Source organism: Orycteropus afer, unplaced genomic scaffold (assembly GCF_000298275.1).
Source record: "Orycteropus afer afer isolate SDZICR_OR568_19922 unplaced genomic scaffold, OryAfe1.0 scaffold00125, whole genome shotgun sequence".
Lineage (NCBI taxonomy): Eukaryota > Metazoa > Chordata > Mammalia > Tubulidentata > Orycteropodidae > Orycteropus > Orycteropus afer.
Window position 1 is genome coordinate 3760050 of NW_006921712.1, and position 19444 is coordinate 3779493.

Sequence of the window (19444 nt, forward strand, 5' to 3'; positions counted from 1 at the left end):
GGTAGATCCCACCATGGAGCTGATTGCCAGTCTCATCATGGGGAATAACTACCACCAGCTGCCCAGCCACTCAACCAGGCCCAGCCAAGTTGACACAAAAACATAACCACCACAAAAGTTAAAAAAAAAAGTCCACAGGATCCAAAATATGACATTGAGCATATCTCACCTGAATTGAGACCATCTGAAGAATAGATTTGACACACTGAACACGAGTAACCAAAAAACAGATGAATTGTGGGATATATCAAGCATATTATAAATAAAGAAAGCAAAAGGTCATTACAAAGATAGATAAGGAAGAAAAGACAAAAATGAATGTCAGAAGAGACTAAAACTTGCTCTTGAATGGAGAGTAGAAAAAGCAAAGGGAATAAATGATGAAGTAAAAGGTCTGACCAGAAGATTCCAAGGACAACTTGAGAAGATAAAATATTATAATTAAATGTGCACCAATCTCTAAAGCCAAAGATGAAGATAATTGAAGAATTTACCAACTTTGGCAGTCTGAAATTGACCAAACAGACAATTAAGATGTATTGGTAATTATTGGTGATTGGAATATGAAAATGTGGAGTTAGAAAATCAAAAGAGAAGAACACACTACACATTTCTCAAGTTGAAATAACTGAAGAAAAAAATTAAAGCCTTAAGTTGCAATATTGAAAGATTCTACATGCAAGATATTGAATGATGATAGAAGCATCTAAAGAAAGTGGGAGTCCAAAGGACTAATGGACCATGAGAACATCAGCCTATATGACCCTGAAACCATAACAACTAGATGGTACCCAGCTACCAATGCCAACAATTCAGAAAGGGATCAAAATTGGAAAACCTGGTTACAGTGGCAGAAAAAGTGTGGAACAAAATTAAAAAAAAAAAAAAGACAAGACAAGGTTGACGGGTTAGATAGAGATGACTGGAACCCCCAAAAATATGGCCCCCAAACACCATTCAGGCCTGGAATTGAACTCAGTCCCATGGCTTCTCTCAGCCAAACAACAGATAAGCCTATGATCTGAACAACTACACCAGGGAAATCCACTCTTTAGAACAATGAACCATGGGAGACCATAAGGGCAGCATTTACACAGGGAGAAAGGTAGGGAGATAGGAATGAATAGACAAGAAAGACACAGGTAATGGGTAACCACAGGGAGGAAGTGAGAGAAGAGCTGTTACTCTGTGGGGAACGTAATCAGTGTTATAAAACAAAATGTGTATGAAGAAGAAGAAGAAGATGGAAGGAATATACAGGCACTGTGTCAAAAAGAATTGGTCAACGTTCAAACATTTCAGGAGGTAGTATATGATCAATAACTGATGGTACTGAAGGAAGAAGTTGAAGCTGCACTGAAAGAACTGGTGAAAATAAGGTTTCAGGAATTGATGGAATACCAATTGAGATGTTTCACCAAATGCATGCAATGTTAGAGATGCTCAATTGTTTATGCCAAAATTTGGAAGGCAGCTACCTGGCCAACTGACTGGAACATCCCTATTTGTGACCACTCCAAAGAAAGGTGATTCAATAGAATGTAGAAATTATAAAGCAATAGTATTAATATCACAAGTAAATTTTTGCTGAAGATAATTCAGAAATGGCTGCAGCAGTGTATTGACAGGGAACTTCCAGAAATTCAAGCCAGACTCAGAAGAGGATGTGGAATGAGGGATATCATTGCTGATGTCAGATAGATCTTGGCTTAAAACCAAACCAAACCAAACTCACTGCTGTCAAGTCAGAACCGAGTAATAGTGACCCCTCCTTGGATTTCTGAGGTGATTTCACTATGGAGTAGATTGCCCAACCTTCCTTCTGAAGAGTGGCTGGTGGGTTTGAACTGCCAGCCTCCTGGTTAGCAGTCAAATCCCTTAGACACTATGCCACCAGAGCTCCTTCTTGGCTTAAAGGGAAAAAGAAAAAAAGAAAAAAAGATGTTTAACTGTATTTTATTAACTACACAAAAGCATTTGATTGTGTGGATCATAGCAAATTACGGAAACGACAAAGAAGGAAATTCCAAAATACTTAACTATGCTCATGAGGAGCATGTTCACAGACCACAAAGCTGTTGTTGAAAGAGAGAAGTGGATACTATATGGTTTAAAATCAGAAAAGGTGTGCATCAGTGTTGTATCCTTTCAACACACTTATTCAATCTGTATACTGAGCAAATAATCCAAGAATCTGGACTAGATGAATAACAACATGGCATCAGGATTGGAGGAAGACTCATTAACAACCTGCAACATGCAGATGACACAACTTTGCTTGCTGAAACTGAGGAAGATTTTAAGCACTTACTGATGAAGGTCAAAGACTACAGCCTTCAGTATGGATTACACCTCAACCTAAAGAAAACAAAAAATCCTCACAATTGAACCAATAAGCAACATCATGATAAATGAAGAAAAGATTGAAATTATCAAGAATTCATTTTACCTGAACTTCAATCAATGCCCATTGAAGCAGCTATCAGGAAATCAAATGATGTATTGCATTGGGCAAATCTGCTGCAAAAGGACTCTTTAAAGTGTTAGAAAGCAAAGATGTCACTTTGAAGAGTAAAGTGCACCTGTCCCAATTCCTGCTATTTTCAATAGCTTCATATGCATATGAGAGCTGGGCAGTGAGTAAAGAAGACCACAGAAACACTGATGCATTTGAGTTGTAGTTTTGGAAAAGAATATTGAATGTACCATGGACTGCCAGAAGAATGAGCAAATCTGACTTGGAGGAAGTACAGCCAGAAGCCCTTGAGAAGTAGTAATGTCCAGACTTGTTCTCTTTTACTAGAGTCATGAAGGAACCAATCCCTGGGAAAGGATATCATGCTTGGTAAAGTACAGGGTCAGTGAAAATGGAAGAGTCCTTCAACAAGTTTGATTGACATAATGGCTGTGATTATGGGCTCAAACATGGCAATGATTGTAAGGAAGGGGCAGGACTGGGCAGTGTTTCATCCTGTTGTACATAGGGTTGCTACTTCCGTACTGATACTGCCTTGGCAACCCAAGGAGGGATCTCTATGAGTCGGGTCCGACTCGACAGCCCATAACAACAACATGAGTTAGAACTGAGTTGACAGCACCTAACGACAATTTTGACAAAATGTAAGCCATATACTAATACTCTCCACGTAATGCTTTTGGTCAACCCAAATTTTATCTACAAAAATAAATCAGTAAAAATAACATTTTCTCATGTCTTTTTCTATCTTAATTGTTCAGCATTTAATAATAGCAAAGCAGCAAGTTATTTATTTTGAATACTTTGAAATTTAGAATTCCTTGTCATTCTAATTACAATTGCAATTGCTGTTCTGTGAAATAATTTTAAATTGCACTTAATTTTTAATTCTGAAAAAATATATCTATTATTCCTTAAAATAATCCTGGAGCACTGACAGTATGTGGGGTTATATCAATCTAGAAACAACTTTCTACAAATTCAGTACCAAATCCTGGCAAAGGTGACTTAACACAAGAAAGAAGAGGGCAGTTCCAAGTGATAAGAGAATGATACAGGAATCTGCAACACTTCTGTGTTCCTGAGAAACTTGGATTTAGTGGCTAAAACTGTTAAAGCTTTTCACTTTAATCTCATTTCTTTTCTCATGAGCAAAAATGAAATTAAAAATCTAAGAGAGTAGAATAGTTATTGTTTAATGGGTACAGAGTTTCTGTTTGGTGTGGTGAAAAAATTTAGACACAGTTGTGATTGTTATACAACATTGTGAATATAATTAATGTCACTGAGTTGTACAATTAAAAATGGTTAAAATGGAAATTTTTATGTTTTATGCATTTTACCACAGTAAAAAAAAATAACTTAGAAAAAATAGAAACAATAAGGAGGATAGATGAAATTAAGGTTTGAAATAAGTAGCTTATGAGGCATGCTAGGCCTAAGACACTTGACTGCTAACCAGAAGGCTGGCAGTTCAAACCCACCAGCCACTCCTCAGAAGAAAGGTTGGGCAATCTACTCCCATAGTGATACTGCCTCGGAAACCCAAGGAGGGGTCACTATGATTAAGGTCCGACTCGACGACACATACCAACACAGCAACAACAGGCCTTGATAAGTAATGCAGATGGAGACAGGTTTATATAGGAAGGTCTGGAGAGATGAAGTAGGCACTAAACCATCATGAGGCAGGTGTAACACCACATGTTTAAGAGGCATTCATTATTTGTAAAATCCTAAATCAGACTTTTTTTTGTTGTTCTGACACCTATTCTGGTCCTATGTCCTCTTTCTGAGAGGACAAACCCATAGCTGCCTATCAGGGTAATTGGCAAGCTACAACTGTAGCCAGAAATCCTTGCCTTTGCATTTTGACAACAGAGCAAGAGTGTTTGGGCTCCAGCCAATTTTAATCTGCACATTGCACGTACACAACTCTGGTTCTAGTAACCATCAGAGAAGCAGGCTGATGCAGCAGAGAGAAAGATAGGACATATGAACATTGCATAACACAGATCAAATAGTGTGGATCTTCCACTGGTTTGCACCCTATCAAGATTGACTTTCTCCATCTCTTCTTTTTTGCTTTTCCCTGAATATTTTTAATTGATTTAATAAATAAAGTGATTCAAGAATCTTAAATCAAAACAAACAAAAACAAAACTGAGTTCTTATGAGATTTGCTGAGTGCTCTGGTTACCTAGTACCCCTCTGACAAGAATGTAAGCCATAAATGGGATGCTTGAACAAACAATTTGGAGGCTTTAAGTCTGAGTTCAAAGTGCCAGGCACTAGGGGCTGGGTGAAAGCCCTCCAACCTTGGCTTCAGCTCTGCCTCCTGCTCTCAGCCCACTGAAGCTAGAGGCTTTTCTTCATTCAGACCGGTGCTGGCTGCTGAGGCTAACAAGCCCAAGGTTGTCAAGTAAAAAGGCACAGTCCCAATGTTACCAAACCACACAGCAAGCTATGAATTCAAGTCCATTGAAAGTCCCAAGGTTGGCAGAGCATGGCAGGCTACTGAACAACGACATGGTTACATGCAGGATTCAAGTGTGCCATAAGCTAGAGACCATTCCCAAATCTGTTTCTTATATATGGAAAGCAGACCACATACCCAAAGCAGCTCTCAGTTGCTCCAACAGATTCCACCATGGAGTTAAGTACCAATCTGACCATGGGGAATAACTACATTCAGCTGCTCAGCCACTCAACCAGGCCCAGCCAAGTTGACACACAAACTTAACCACCACACTGACCTCTAAGCCATTTCACTTCATTGTTGTTGTTGTTGTTGTTATGTGCCATTGAGTTGACCTGACTCATAGCAACCCCTCCTTGGGTTGCCGAGGCAGTATCACTAGGGAAGTAGATTGCCCCATCTTCCTTCCGAGGAGTGGCTGGTGGGTTTGAAACGCCAGCCTTCTGGTGAGAAGTCAAGTGCCTTAGGCACTATGCTACCAGAGCTCCTTTTCACTTCATTAGAACTTTGGTATTTTTTAGCTCATGTATCTGAAAATAAAATTTAGATGTTTTAAGTGTCCTGGCTAATATTATAGAATTGTGCAACCATTGAACATTTAGAATGGTTCAGGGCACTAGCACCCAGAGTTTGAAATGTATATATATATGTGAGTAAAAAGTCCTTATGGGCCAGCTTATGGAATCAGATTTGTTCATACACTTATAAAGTTTCCTACCTGGGTTAATCACACTGAAAGTACTAGAAATTCACGTTAAACCTATTGATCTTCCAGATCCATAAACAGATGCAGTGAGTCTTTTTGACTGGTGTTCTTTTGGCTACTTATTTGCTGTTGAGCTTTCCCAGAGGCCCCTGAGATTTAGCAATTTGTCAGTATGTTGAACAGGACCTCTAAACTTTGTTTTAATTCTCTGAATGATGTCCCCCAAAGTTCTAGAGACCACAGTTGGATTATTCTTGTTGTCCCATTTCAGTCGTATTTTCTGTACTAAAATATTTGTACATTTTGCACATGATATTCATTGTTAAAAGCCTATATTTTGCTCAATCTACACATAAAGTGGAATAATACCCAAGTTTTTCTTATCTCTTAAATGTACATAGGCTATTAAGACCTTTTTATTTTCCTCCATATGATAAATAATCATGTAGTACTGATTACAGTTTTTTGAGGCCCATCAATGTCTTGAAGGAGCCCTGGTTGTGCAGTGTTTAAGTCCTCAGTTGATAACATAAAGGTTGCTGGTCCAAACCCCAGCTGCTCTGCAGGAGAAAGATGTGGCAGCCTGCTTCCATAAAGATTTACAGCCTTGGAAACCCTATGGGGCAGTTCTACTCTGTGCTATAAGGTCACTGTCAATCAGAATCAACTCAACAGCAATGAGTTTTTGTACCAAATTCTTGGAGCTGAGCTAGGTGATCTCTATTAATTGATATAATCCTTGACAACACAGTAAAGTATGGCTATTATCCCCACTTATGATGAATTTGTATTATGAAGTTGGTGAAGAATAGATAACATGCACTCTGAATATTTATTAGAGCCTGTATCCTGTGCTTTGCTAGGAATTTAGGAATGTCGTAGAGCAAACTATGTAGTTGCTGATCTGAAAAAAAGTAGCCCAGTCTGAGAGAAGTTACCAATTTAACAGCCAGTGGCCCAATAGGGATTCATGTCCATGTAGGGCAGAACCCAAAGCCAATAAAGTAGATAAGCAAACTGCGCCCAGGAGCAGTCTGTTTTTCTGTGATACTCTAGTCCCTATTGGTACTGAGCAGCTTCTTTTATAGTATCTCATTCCCATTCCCAACATGAAAGTCCTGCAAACTAGGGCAGAAGAAGCATATAGGTTTAGAGTAACACACAATTCCAGCTTCCCAAACTTGGTGTTTCTGTGGGCAGAGACTTTCTCTTGGCCCTAATCCTCTCCAAGCAATAAAAAGAGAATGTTGTTGTTGTTAGGTGCCATTGAATCAGTTTGACTTGTAGCAAGTCTGTGTACAATGGAAGGAAACACTGCCCAGTCCTGTGCCATCCTCACAATCATTGCCATGCTTAATCCCATTGTTGCAACCACTGGGCCAATCCATCATGTTAAGGGTCTTCTCTTTTTCACTGGCCATGTACTTTGCCAGGTATGATATATTCCTTTCCAAGGATTGGTCACTCACAACAACATGACCAAAGCAAGAGAGGCACAGTCTCGCCATCTTCACTTATAAAGACTATTCCAGCTGCACTTCATCCAAGAAAAATTTATTTGTTCTTCTGGCAGTCCATAGTATATTCAGTATTCTTCACCAACTCCATAATACAAATCCATCAGTTCTTCATTCTTCCTTATTCATTGTCCAGCTTTCTAAAGCATGTGAGGTGATTGAAAATATCATGGCTTGGGTCAGGTGCACCTTAGTCTTCAAAGTAACATCTTTGCTCTTTAACACTTTAAAGAGGTCTTTTGCAGCATATTTGCCCAATGTAATACACCATTTGATTTCTTGACTACTGCTTCCATGGGTGTTGACTGTGAATACAAGTAAAATCCTTGACAACTTCAATCTTTTCTCCATTTATCATGATGCTTACTGGTGCAGTTGTGAGGATTTTTTGTTTTCTTTGTGTTGAAGTGTAATCCATACTGAAGGCTATAATCTTTGATCTCCATCAGTAAGTGCTTTAAGTTTTCTTTGCTTTCAGCAAGGGAAGTTGCGTCATCTGCATATCTCAGGTTACTGGTGAATCTTACTCCAATCCTGATGCCACGTTCTTCTTCATATAGTCCAGCTTCTCATATTATTTGTTCAGCATTCAGACTGAGTACATATAGTGAAAGGATACAGCCCTGACACACACATTTCAACATTTTAAACCACATTTAAAATGTGACTGTATCCTCTTGTTCTGTTCAAACAATTGCCTCTTGGTCTATGTACATGTTCCTCATGAGTATAATTAAGTATTCTGGAATTCACATTCTTTGCAATGTTATCCATAATTTTTATGATCCACACAGTTGAATGCCTTTGCAGAGTCAGTAAAACACAGGTAAACATCTTTCTGGTGTTTGATTTCAGCCAAGATTCATCTGGGATCAGCAATGACTTTCCTCATTCTACTTCCTCTTATGAATCTGGCTTGAATTTCTAGTAGTTCCCTGCCAATGTACTGCTACAACCATTTTTGAATTATCTTCAGCAAAATTTTACTTGTGAGCAATATTAATGATACTTTTTTGATAATTTCTCCATTCAGGTGGATCACTTTTCTTCGGAATGTGCACAAATATGGGTCTCTTTAGTTGGTTGGCCAGGTACCTGTCTTCCAAATGTCTGTTCTTTTATGATAGGAGGTGGCAGGATGTATTTATAAAATAATTTTGTTCATTTCTCAAATCTGATACTCAATCTCTTGCTTTCTCTCTCTCTGAGAGAGGTAGAGGCCCACAGGGGTTGAAAAGAAGGTAGGAGATAGAGAGCAATGAAGTTGGAACCCATTCAAGATGTCTCAGTCTTGGTGTTGACCTTTTCCATTTTTCACCATTACAAATATATTTCTTGTCAACTGTTCAAATCCTTATTGTCATCCTATACATCTCTTTAGCTGACTGTCAGTGCTTCTATGACCTAACATACTTCCCAGTTTAAATTGATGAAATACTACCTTGATAAAAGCAAGTTCATTTTTGTTTTTGTTTATTAAAATCTTACCATATTGGGATTCACAATGTGAGGGTTTTAACTAGAGTGTGTAAGTATATATGATAGGAGTGATATGACTATTCAGTAAGTAAAAAAATGAAAATTGTTCTTGAGACAAAATATTTCAAGCTCTGGAAAGGGCAAAGGGATTCCTTGATCCTTGCTCTTATCTTTTCTGTGACAGCATCTTTTCACCTTTGGGGTGGCTCAGTGAAACCAAATCTTCCTGAGCTCACAAGGTCATGAGTAGAGAAGGCTTGGTTTGGTTTTATCTCTGTTAATTCAAAATTCTGAAAATTCTGCCAACCTCTCAAAATTCCCTCACACTGGGGATTTGTGAAAGACTAAGAGGCAGAGACAGTAGTTTTAGTGTAGCATGAAAGAAGAGATGTTGGGAAGCTGGAAGAGTGGCATACAAAAGAAACACATTTCTCATCCTTATTATAGAAAAGATATTTGCCTTCTTCACACTTTTTGATAATGCCCATTTTCTCATTATTTTTTTTTATCTTGTAAAAAGCTGTTTCTGTGTGATTGTAGCTTCTCTCTCTCTTGTGTTTGCTTTTTAAATGTCACCTGTCATGACCTCCAAAAAGCCCAAAAGCCAAAAATATCAAACTACTTGTCAAGTTGATTCTAACTCATGACAACCCCATGTGTTTCCAACTAGAATTATGCTCCATAAGGTTTTTAATGGCTGTGATCTTTCAGAAGAAAATTCCCAGGCCTTTCTTCTAGGGCTTCTCTGTGCAGATTCAAACCAACAAACTTTTGGTTAGTACTTGAACACATTAAACAATTGCATGTGACTCCCTGAGACTTCCCAAGAAGCCTTGCTTTAGCTTTGTTCAGAGCACTTGGCTACAACAAGAAAGTTATCTTTATTGCCCAGTAGCCTGTCCCCTCACCATTTAGAACTCTCTGAGAGCAGTTCAAGTAATATTTCTGAGTTATGGGTGACAAAATAAAGTAAGGAACTTACTATCACTGCAACATCAAAACCATGCTAGTCATTTCTATCATTTGCCCCATGGCTTAATATCTTCATGGGGCATCTTCAGTGAATTTAGCCATGGTCCTAGTTACAATGTACAATGATATCCAATTTTCCAAATCTCCCTCAAACTATGTAAACAATTCAACTTTTATATAAGAGATAATTTTAATTTTTCATTTCCTTTCTAGACTAATATTAGATCCTTCCCAACCACTTTTTATTTCTTTAATGGAGAGTCACCCTAGAGCCTCACTGGAAAATATTTGTAGCTGGAACCATAGCCAAATGGTCCTTACTGAGATGTCTGTCTTTTATTTATAAAATACATCAAGAAATTTAGCAATATCTTTTCTGAAAGAAGTGTGAATGGATGAACCCACGGTGAATTTGCAGAGGAGTTTATACTGATAACTTCCATCAGGGCTATTGGCAAAGGCTAGTGACAGAACTTATATGTTGGCCTTTTCAAGTTGTCTAGCCTACATTACCCTGACTCATCTGTTGGTGTGTCCTATTGTGGTGGCTTTCATTTTACTGGGAGGCTAGAGGTTATGCCACTGGTATTTCAAATACCAGCAGGGTTACTCATGGTGGACAAGTTTCAGCAGAGCTTCCAGACTAAGACAGACTTGAGAAAAGGAGGGGGCCATCCACTTCTCAAAGAATTGGCCAGTGAAAACCTTATGAGTAGCAGTGAAAGACTATCTGATATCAAACTGGAAAACTTTATCAATAGTCCTGAAATTGTCCAATATAGTGCCAGAAGATGAGTCCCTGAGTTTGGAAGGCACTCAAAATATGACTGGAAAAAACCTGCCTCCTCAGTGTAGAGTCTACCTTAATGATATGTGTTCTGGTTACCTGACACCATTCTGGTTACCAGAGTGCCACTCTGACAAGAATATACCACAAATGGGATGGCCTTAACAAATGGAGTTTATTCTTACAATTTGGAGGCTTTAGTCCAAGTTCAAAGTGCCAGGCTCCAGGGGCTGTGTGAAAATCCCTCAACCTTGGGCTTCAGCTCTGCCTCTTTCTCCTGGCCCACTGAAGCTAGAAGCATCTCTTCACTCAGGCAGCTACTGGCTGCTGAGGCTAACAAGCTCAAGGTAAACAAATAAAATGGCACAGTCCCAATTTTACCAAACCACTAGGCAGGCCATTAATTCAAGTCCATTTTAAGTCCTAAGGTCAGCAGAGCATGGCAGGCTGCTTAACAATGATGTGGCTACATGCAGGGTCCAAGCGTGCCATAAGCTATAGACTATCCCCAAGGATTCTCCTTATATACAGGAAGCAGACCAGATCTCAAAGGCAGCTACTCAGCTGCTTGTGGTAGATCCCACCATGGAATTGATTGCCAGTCTCATCATGAGGAATAACTACCACCAGCTGCCCAGCCACTCAACCAGGCTCAGCCAAGTTGACATACAAATTCAATTACCACAATGTGGATGGAGTAAAGCATTCGGGACCTCCATTTGTTGGTGTGGCATGACTCAAAATGAGAAGAAACAGCTGAAACATCCATTAATTATCACAACATGGAATGTACAAGGTATGAGTCTAGGAAAATTAGAAGTTTTCAAAAATGAAATGGAATGCATAAAGATCAAGGTCCTAAGCATTAGTGAGCTAAAATGGACTGGTTTGGGCCATTTTGAATCAGGCAACCATATGATGTACTATGCTGGGAATGACAAATTTAAGAGGAATGGCATAGCATTCATTATCCCAAAGAATGTTTCTAGATCGATCCTGAAGTATAGTGCTGTCAGTGATAGGATAACATCCATACACCTATGAGGAAGACCAGTTAATACTACTATTATTTAAATTTATATACCAGCCACCAACACCAAAGATGAGGAAATTAAAGATTTTTACCAACTTCTGCAGCGTCGTAAGGAAGATTGGCAATCTACTTCCATAGTAAACTGTCTCGGAAACCCAAGGAAGGATCGTTATGAGTCAGATCCGATTCAAAAGCAGTTTTTTTTGTTTTTTTTTTCCTGCAGTCTGAAATTGACCAAACATGCAATCAAGATGTGTTGATGATTACTGGTGATTGGAAGGGAAAAATTGGAAACAAAGAAGAATCACCGGTAGTTGGAAAATATGGCCTTGGTGATAAATATGACACTGGAGATCTCATGGTAGAATTTTGCAAGACCAATGACTTATTCATTGCAAATAGCTTTTTTCAACAATATAAATGGTGGCTATACATGTGGACTTTGCCACTTGAAGTACACAGAAAGAAAATCAACTGCATCCGTGTAAAGAGACAATATCTTCAGCCAAAACAAGGCCAGGAGCTGATTGTTGAACAGAACATCAACTGCTCATATGCAAGTTCAAATTGAAGCTGAAAACAATTAAAACAAGTCCACAAGAGCTGAAATATGACCTTGATTATATCTCTCCTGAATATAGAGGCCATCTAAAAAATAGATTTGATGCATTGAACACCAGTGACTGAAAACCAGAAGATTTGTGGGATGACATCAAGAACATCATCTATGAAGAAAGCAAAAGGTGATTAAAAACACAGGAAAGGAAGAAAGGACCAAATGGATGCCAGAAAAGACTCTGAAACTTGCCCTTTAATGGAGAGTAGCTAAAGCAAATGGAAGAAATGACAAGATAAAAGAACTGAATAGAAGATTTCAAAGAGCAGCTCAAGAAGACAGTCAATTATTATAATGAAATTTGCAAAGATATGGAGTTAGACAACCAAAAGGAAAGAACACACTCAGCATTTCTCAAGCTGAGAAAAACCAAAGAAAAAATTTAAGCCTCCAGTTGCAATATTGAAAGATTCTATGTGAAAAATATTGAATGATGCAGGAAACATAAAAAAAAATAAATAAATAAGGAAGGAAAACCTAGAGTCACTGTACCAAAAAGAAGTGGTCAACGTTCACACATTTCAGGAGGTGGCATATGGTATTGAAGGAAGAAGTCAAAGCTTCACTGAAGGAATTGGCAAAGAATAAGGCTCCAGAAATTGACAGAATACCCATGAGTTATTTCAATAAACCAGTGCTGTGCTGGAGGTGTCTATTCATTTTGGAAGATAGCTACCTGGCCAGCTGACTGGAAGAGACCCATATATGTACCCATTCCAAAGAAAGATGATCCCACAGAATGTGGAAATTATCTAACAATATCATTAATATCACATGTAAGTAAAATCTTGCTGAAGATAGTTCAAAAATGGTTGCAGCAGTATATTGATAGAGAACTTCCAGAAATGCAAGGTGGATTTAGAAGATGAAGGATATCATTGCTGATGTCAGATAGATATTGGCTGAAAGCAAAGAATACCAGAAAGATGTTTACTTGTGTTTTATGGTTGTGTGAAACCATTCAACTGTGTGGATCATAACAACTTGTGAATAACATCGAGAAGAATGGGAATTCCAAAACACTTAATTGTGCTCATGAGAAACCTGTACATAGACCAGGAGGCTTTAGTTAGAATGGAACAAGGGTATACAGCATGGTTTAAAAATCAAGGAAGGAGTGTGTCAGGGTTGTAGAGTTGTATTCTTTCACCACCCTTATTCAATCTGTATGCTGACCAAATAATTGGTGAAGCTGGACTATATGAAGAAAAGCATGATATCAGGATTGGAGGAAGACTTATTAACAACCTGTGATATGCAGATGACACAACTTTGCTTGATGAAAGTGAAGATGACTTGAAGCATTTATCGATGAAGATCAAAGACACCACTCTGCAGTATGGATTACATCTCAACTTGAGGAAAAGGAAAATCTTCACAACTGGACCATCGTGACCAATTCAGCGTCATGATGAATGGAAAAGAGATTGAAGTTATCAAAGACTTCATATTACTTGGTTCCACAATCAACACCAATGGAAGCAGCAGTCAAGAAATCAGATGACATATTGCACTGGGCAAATCTGCTGAAAAAGAGCTCTTTAAATTGTTGAAGAGCAAAGATGTCTCTTTGAAGACTAAAGTATGCTTAACCCAAGCCATGGTATTTTCAATCACCTTATATGCCTGTGAAGACTGGCCAATGAATAAGTAAGACTGATGAAGAGCTGATGCTTTTGAGTTGTGGCATCAGCAAAGAATACTGAAAGTACCATGGACTGTCAGAAGAACTAACAAATCTGTCCTGGATGAAGTGCAGCTGAAATGCCCCTTGGAAGTGAGAATGGCCAGACTTCGTCTCACCTGCTTTCATCATGTTAGAAGGACCATTCTCTGGAGAAGGATGTCATGCTTGGTAAAGTGGAGGGTCAACAAAAAAAGGGTAAGGCCCTCAATGAGATGGATTGACACAGTAGCTGCAACGATGGGCTCAGGTATGGCAAGGATTGTAAGGCTGGCACAGGACCGGACAGTGTTTTGTTCCATTGTACATAGGGTCGCTATGAGTTGGAGCTAACATGATAGCACCTAACAACAACAACAGCCTGCATCATTGATATAAATGACAGAAAATGATTTAAGACTTTTGATAAAATTCTACATAAGTGAAAGTTTAGATTAAAATAACCACACAGTCTAGAAAATCTGTCATATTTTCACACCAATATTACTGTTTCTGATGCATTTTACTTATTAGTTATCTGTCTTAGTTCTCTAGTGTTGCTATCACAGATATACCACAAGTGCATGGCTTTAACAAACAGGAATTTATTCTCTTACAGTTTAGGAGGCAGAAGTCCAAATTCAGAGCTCTGGCTCTAAGGGGCTCTTTCAGTCAGGTCTGAAGGAAGTTCCTCATATCCTTTCAACATCTATGGACTTGGTGTTCCATGGAGATCTCCATGTGCCTTGGCATCAATCTTCCTCTGGGTCCAGGAGGTTCTTAGCACAGGATGCTGCCTCCAAAGGATACCCTCTGCTCCTGGCTCTTCTTTCATGGTAGTAGTGAGGTCCCTCTCTTCTCTGCTCTCTCCTCTCTCCTTTTATCTCTTGATGCAGGCTATACCCCTTAGATCAGATCAGGGCTGTGAGCTGAGTAATGGTGTTTCATCCTACCCTAAAAGCTTTACAATTGATTGGCTGATCCCAACATTACTGCCAAACCACTGAGAACTGTGGCCCAGCCAAAATGACACATATATTGGGGAGACACGATTCATTTCATTTCATTCCACTCTCTTGCCCTCTAAAATTCTTATTCTTATCACATGCAAAAACACTATCCCCCCATTACATCATCCTAAAAATCGTAAATCAATCCCAAGACCAAATTGTATTCTGGAGCAAAATTTCTCTTCATCTGTGAATCTAGAATACAACTTATCTCTTTCCAAAGTAAAGTAATGGAACAGCACAAGGTAGACATTTCCATTATAAATGGGAGAAATTGGAGTGAAAGTATAATGGGCACCAAATATATCCAAAACCCCACAGAAAAAAAATAACATTAGTTCTCAAGACTTGAAAATAATTGTTCTCTGAGGCCATCTATGCAGTCGAGCTGCCCTCCATACATAACTTCTTTCCTTAGCCCTCTTTCTGCTTTTTTTACTTCATGTGGTTTTCTCTCCAGAGAACCTCAGCACTTGCTTATCAGTGTCACAACACATATCCATCTGTGTATGTATAGATTAACATTTGAAATGCACACAATTGATGTCCCCATAACATGTGAGTAACTGGTAGCAAGGCATTTATCAAAGCTCCATTGAACCAGATGGAAAATTAATCACTTAGAGCACCTGATTTCTGTCCATGCCAAACCCACAAGCCTCTTGTCCTTATGTCTGTGAGCATATCCTTGTCACCAGCCAAGTTTCAATTTTTCATTTCATTCTTAAAGTTCTCATTCCTTTTCCCAGCTCTTTCTCTTCATCTTTGTCTTTTAAAAATATTTCACTTCATTGAATTTCCATTTAAAATCTCTACATTTGACTCAGGAGAAATACATAAGTATTACCATTAGGAAAACTCAGGAAGGAAAAGTGATCTTCCACAGTTATCCACTCTGAGCAAAGGCCCTTCAACTAATCTGATGGTCAAACCCATATAAACTTGAGATCCTTCCCCTATCCAAAGGGATGATGATTTTTTCTTTTTAATACAGTTGGAACTTTTAGGTTCCAAGGATGACTCTTCTTAAAAAGAATTACTTTATCTGCTAAAGTACCAAATAAAGTGAGTATATTAATTTCCTATGCTAAAACAGAAGAAAATAATGTGGAATTTAGGTAGATGCAACATAGTGAATATAGACAGAGACATCGATTGCACTATTTACTTATTCATCTGGACCTAGATTTATGCTGCTATAACACATGGAGTCACCATGAGTGAAATCAATTCAGTAGAAGCAGGTTTTTTTTTTTTTTCTTTAATGGTGAGAAATGTATTAGTTTGTATGCTAAATTTTTTAAAAGTTGAATGGCAATAAATAGATGCAGATTCTCATAACTTTTAAAAGAACTGAAAATAACTTATACTACTTAAATATTTCTTTACTTACACACCCTCAATATTTAATACTTGCCATTCTCTGTGCTGTGAATAGCTTGGAAAGGTGAAAGAGTCACTTGGGGTAAAAGAGAGGAGAGAACTAATGTTTTGAGCACTTACTTTGCACTAGATACTTTGCTAAACTTTTTAATGCACTGTCTCTCTTAAACTTAGCAATATCTCTGTCAGCCATACTATAAAGCATTTACCCTGTGGTTCTATAGATTTTCACCAATATTTTGAAATTGGCTATTTGCCTTAGTGTTTTATAAGAAATAACCCAATAAACTATTTCACAAGCTCCAGATTGCTCAATCTGATTTCAAATTAATTATATAGAAGATGTAAGACTGTGAAAGACTATGATGGCATGAATTTTAAATTGCCCTTGTTCTTTTGTAACGTGGTTAACACTGTCTAGACCCTGGTATCAAATGTACTGTTGATTATTCTAGATGAGTGAAGCCGAGATCAATGGGCAGTTTGAATCAGTATGTGAATCCGTCTTTAGTGAAGTTGAATCTCAGGCCATGGATGCCCTTGACCTCCCTGGATGTTTCCGAACAAGGAGTCACAGTTACCTTCGGGCCATTCAAGCTGGTTACTCCCAAGATGACGAATGTATCCCTACAATGACAACCTCCAACATCACTTCAACCATCAGGTCAACAGCAGGTAAAAGAATGTCCTTTTTTTTCCTTCACTGTGGAAACATACAAGTGCATTTGAGTCTTTATCCTAGAGGAAGCAGAGTACACCTGCACCACAGATGTAATTCACCACCCAAACATCTAATGATGTTTGCAAATTGCATTTGTTACATTGTCACATTTTCAATGGTGTTTGAAAACATTTGTTTCCTAGATAACCTTTTTGTGTCCTAGAATATAATGATTAAATTTCTTTAAAATAATCAACTATAACTTTTGTAAGATTTGTATAGGAAAACATTTTAAAAGTGCTGATATTTGAGAGGTAATCATATTTTAAACATTAAAGTTCAATAGATTGCAGTAAAATTCCAATTGACATGTAATGACTCCTAGGCTTCTCTTAGCAGTGTCCAACCTGAATCTCTGTTGCATAGTAAGCAGATCTATAAACGTGATTCATGGCTGCAAGCAAATCAATCGTTAATGTAAATTCACTAATAGTTGAATGGCTCTAAGGATTCAGTGTCACAGTTTTCTTATGGAAACCAAACCTACCCTTTGAAAATTTACCACCTAGCTAAATATCACTGCCTAATATTTTATTGCACTCTTATTATTTATATAATGCAATGAATATACATGGCCTCGAGAAACTCATAAAATACAGCAAACAATAATTTTTTTCCATGGTACATATAAAAGTTAAGAAGATAAGCGATGAAATAAGGTAGCGTTGAAGAGTGAGGTGATCTATCATAAGATCTGGAATGCTGTGGAAGTACCAGAGGAATACAAGGGGTAGTTTTGAGGAGAAAAAGAATGCATTTTCTTTATGATAACTAGCATTAAGAACCAGAAGACATGTAATTGGGAGTGGGTAAAAGCAACAAAGGAAAACTCAGGAAAGAATGTGTCATTATACCCATAAATAGATCTGGGTTTGTTCCAATGCTAATGTTAATAAGAGTTTTAAGAGATTGCACATTACAAATTATAGCCACTGTGTTAAAAATATGTTATCATTGTACTTGAAAGGAAACTGTTTGATGAAATGCTCTATATCTAGGAGAGAAAATATGGATTTAAACCTTATTCCACAATGTTGTGACTATAAGATCTTTGGCATGTTAACTTTTTAGACTCAGTTTTCTAAGGTATTCAAAAAGAAAAGTAATCACTATTAATAATTTATTCAAGTCATTTAAAGATTTTTGTTTTTTCAAAGGAAAGCTGTGAATGGGCTGTCTTTTTTATGTTGCTTTGTGGCACCTGAGCAGAGGTTATTATGATACTTTCTGACTACTAAACCTTGGGGCCTCCATGAAGATATGCATTGCAGCATGGCATGCTCTATTTTCAAAATATAGCTTTGTGGAAATGGCAACAGCAGATACCTACCTACCAAAGATGTGTTTTGTGTGAAATATCCAAGGCTGCAAATACTATCCAAGTGTAACCTGGGGGCAATGTGTGTGTGTGATTTGGTCTTAGTCTCTGATTCTCCTTTTAGATGACCCGTTTGATTTACTCCTTCCCCTCAGTGAAGTCATGGATCACCTCTCATGCACTGTCCTCCATGAAAAAGAAGTATGATAACAGAACGAATTAGAAATTTAGGGAAGAAATTTAGGGAGCTTTGCAATCATTGTGTTTTGATTTTTTTGGAAGAAAAAAAAAACACTTTAAGAGATCATTACTGACGTATTCAACCAATATTTGTTGATTGTCTACTGTGAGCAAGTGCCAATTCATTATTTTTATGGTCATCAGAAATGCATGAAACAATAATTACCTAGTAGAAAATGATTTTATTGTTTTTAGGGCTGTCATTACAGAGAGAATAAAAATAAAACAGATTTCATGGAGAAAATGGAAGAACTAATACTACATTCTGGAAGCATAGTGCCTAAGGCACTTGACTGCTAACCAGAAGGCTGGTGGTTCAAACCCACCAGCTACTCCTTGGAAGGAAGGTTGGGCAATCTACTTCTGTAGTGATACCGCCTCAGCAACCCAAGGAGGGATCGCTATGAGTCAGGTCCCACTCGATGGCACATAACAACAACAACAATACTACACTAAAACTAAAATTGTAATTTAAATATATATCATTTTTACCAAATACATTTTTTTATTCCCAAAGTATACACAACAAATTAATACCAAAACAAATGCTTATATCCCAAGTTTTTATTATATCTTGCTTTAGTTACTGAATTAAAGTGTTCTCTAGATTACGTATTGAATGCCAGAGTTAGAGAAAGTTCTGAGAATCAAATAAGAAAAGAAATTAAAACACCATGATAAAACTTAGTACTGTTGAATTTGAAATGACCATTTTGGAGAAATGGAAGTACAGAAGAATCATTAATCCCTCCTTCTTCCTGTTTTTCTGTAAATATCATTTATTTAAAAGTTACTACTTTCTTATCTAAGTAGAATTGAGATAAGGTACAACAAAATATATTTAATAAAATGATGAAAAATATTTAATTTTCTAAAAACCCCTATCTGCAATCACATACAAAAACAAAGTATTGAGTAGATCTATCAAAATATACAGGATGCAAATGCTCACATAATTCTTTTTTTTTTTTTTTTATTAGGATTTGGGTGAAGATTTACAGAGTAAATTCACTTTTCATACAGCAGTTCACATATACTTTGTCT

The 19444-nt window shown here is 37.6% G+C and overlaps 1 protein-coding gene across 1 annotated transcript in view; it reads left to right on the forward strand.

Moving 5' to 3' along the window:
• DLGAP2 (DLG associated protein 2) overlaps nucleotides 1-19444 on the forward strand; it is a 353749-nt gene that overhangs the window by 234705 nt on the left and 99600 nt on the right. The window contains exon 5 of the mRNA XM_007944427.2: nucleotides 16577-16796. Coding sequence (XP_007942618.1) covers nucleotides 16577-16796 — 220 coding nt within the window. The remainder of the gene's footprint in view (nucleotides 1-16576; nucleotides 16797-19444) is intronic.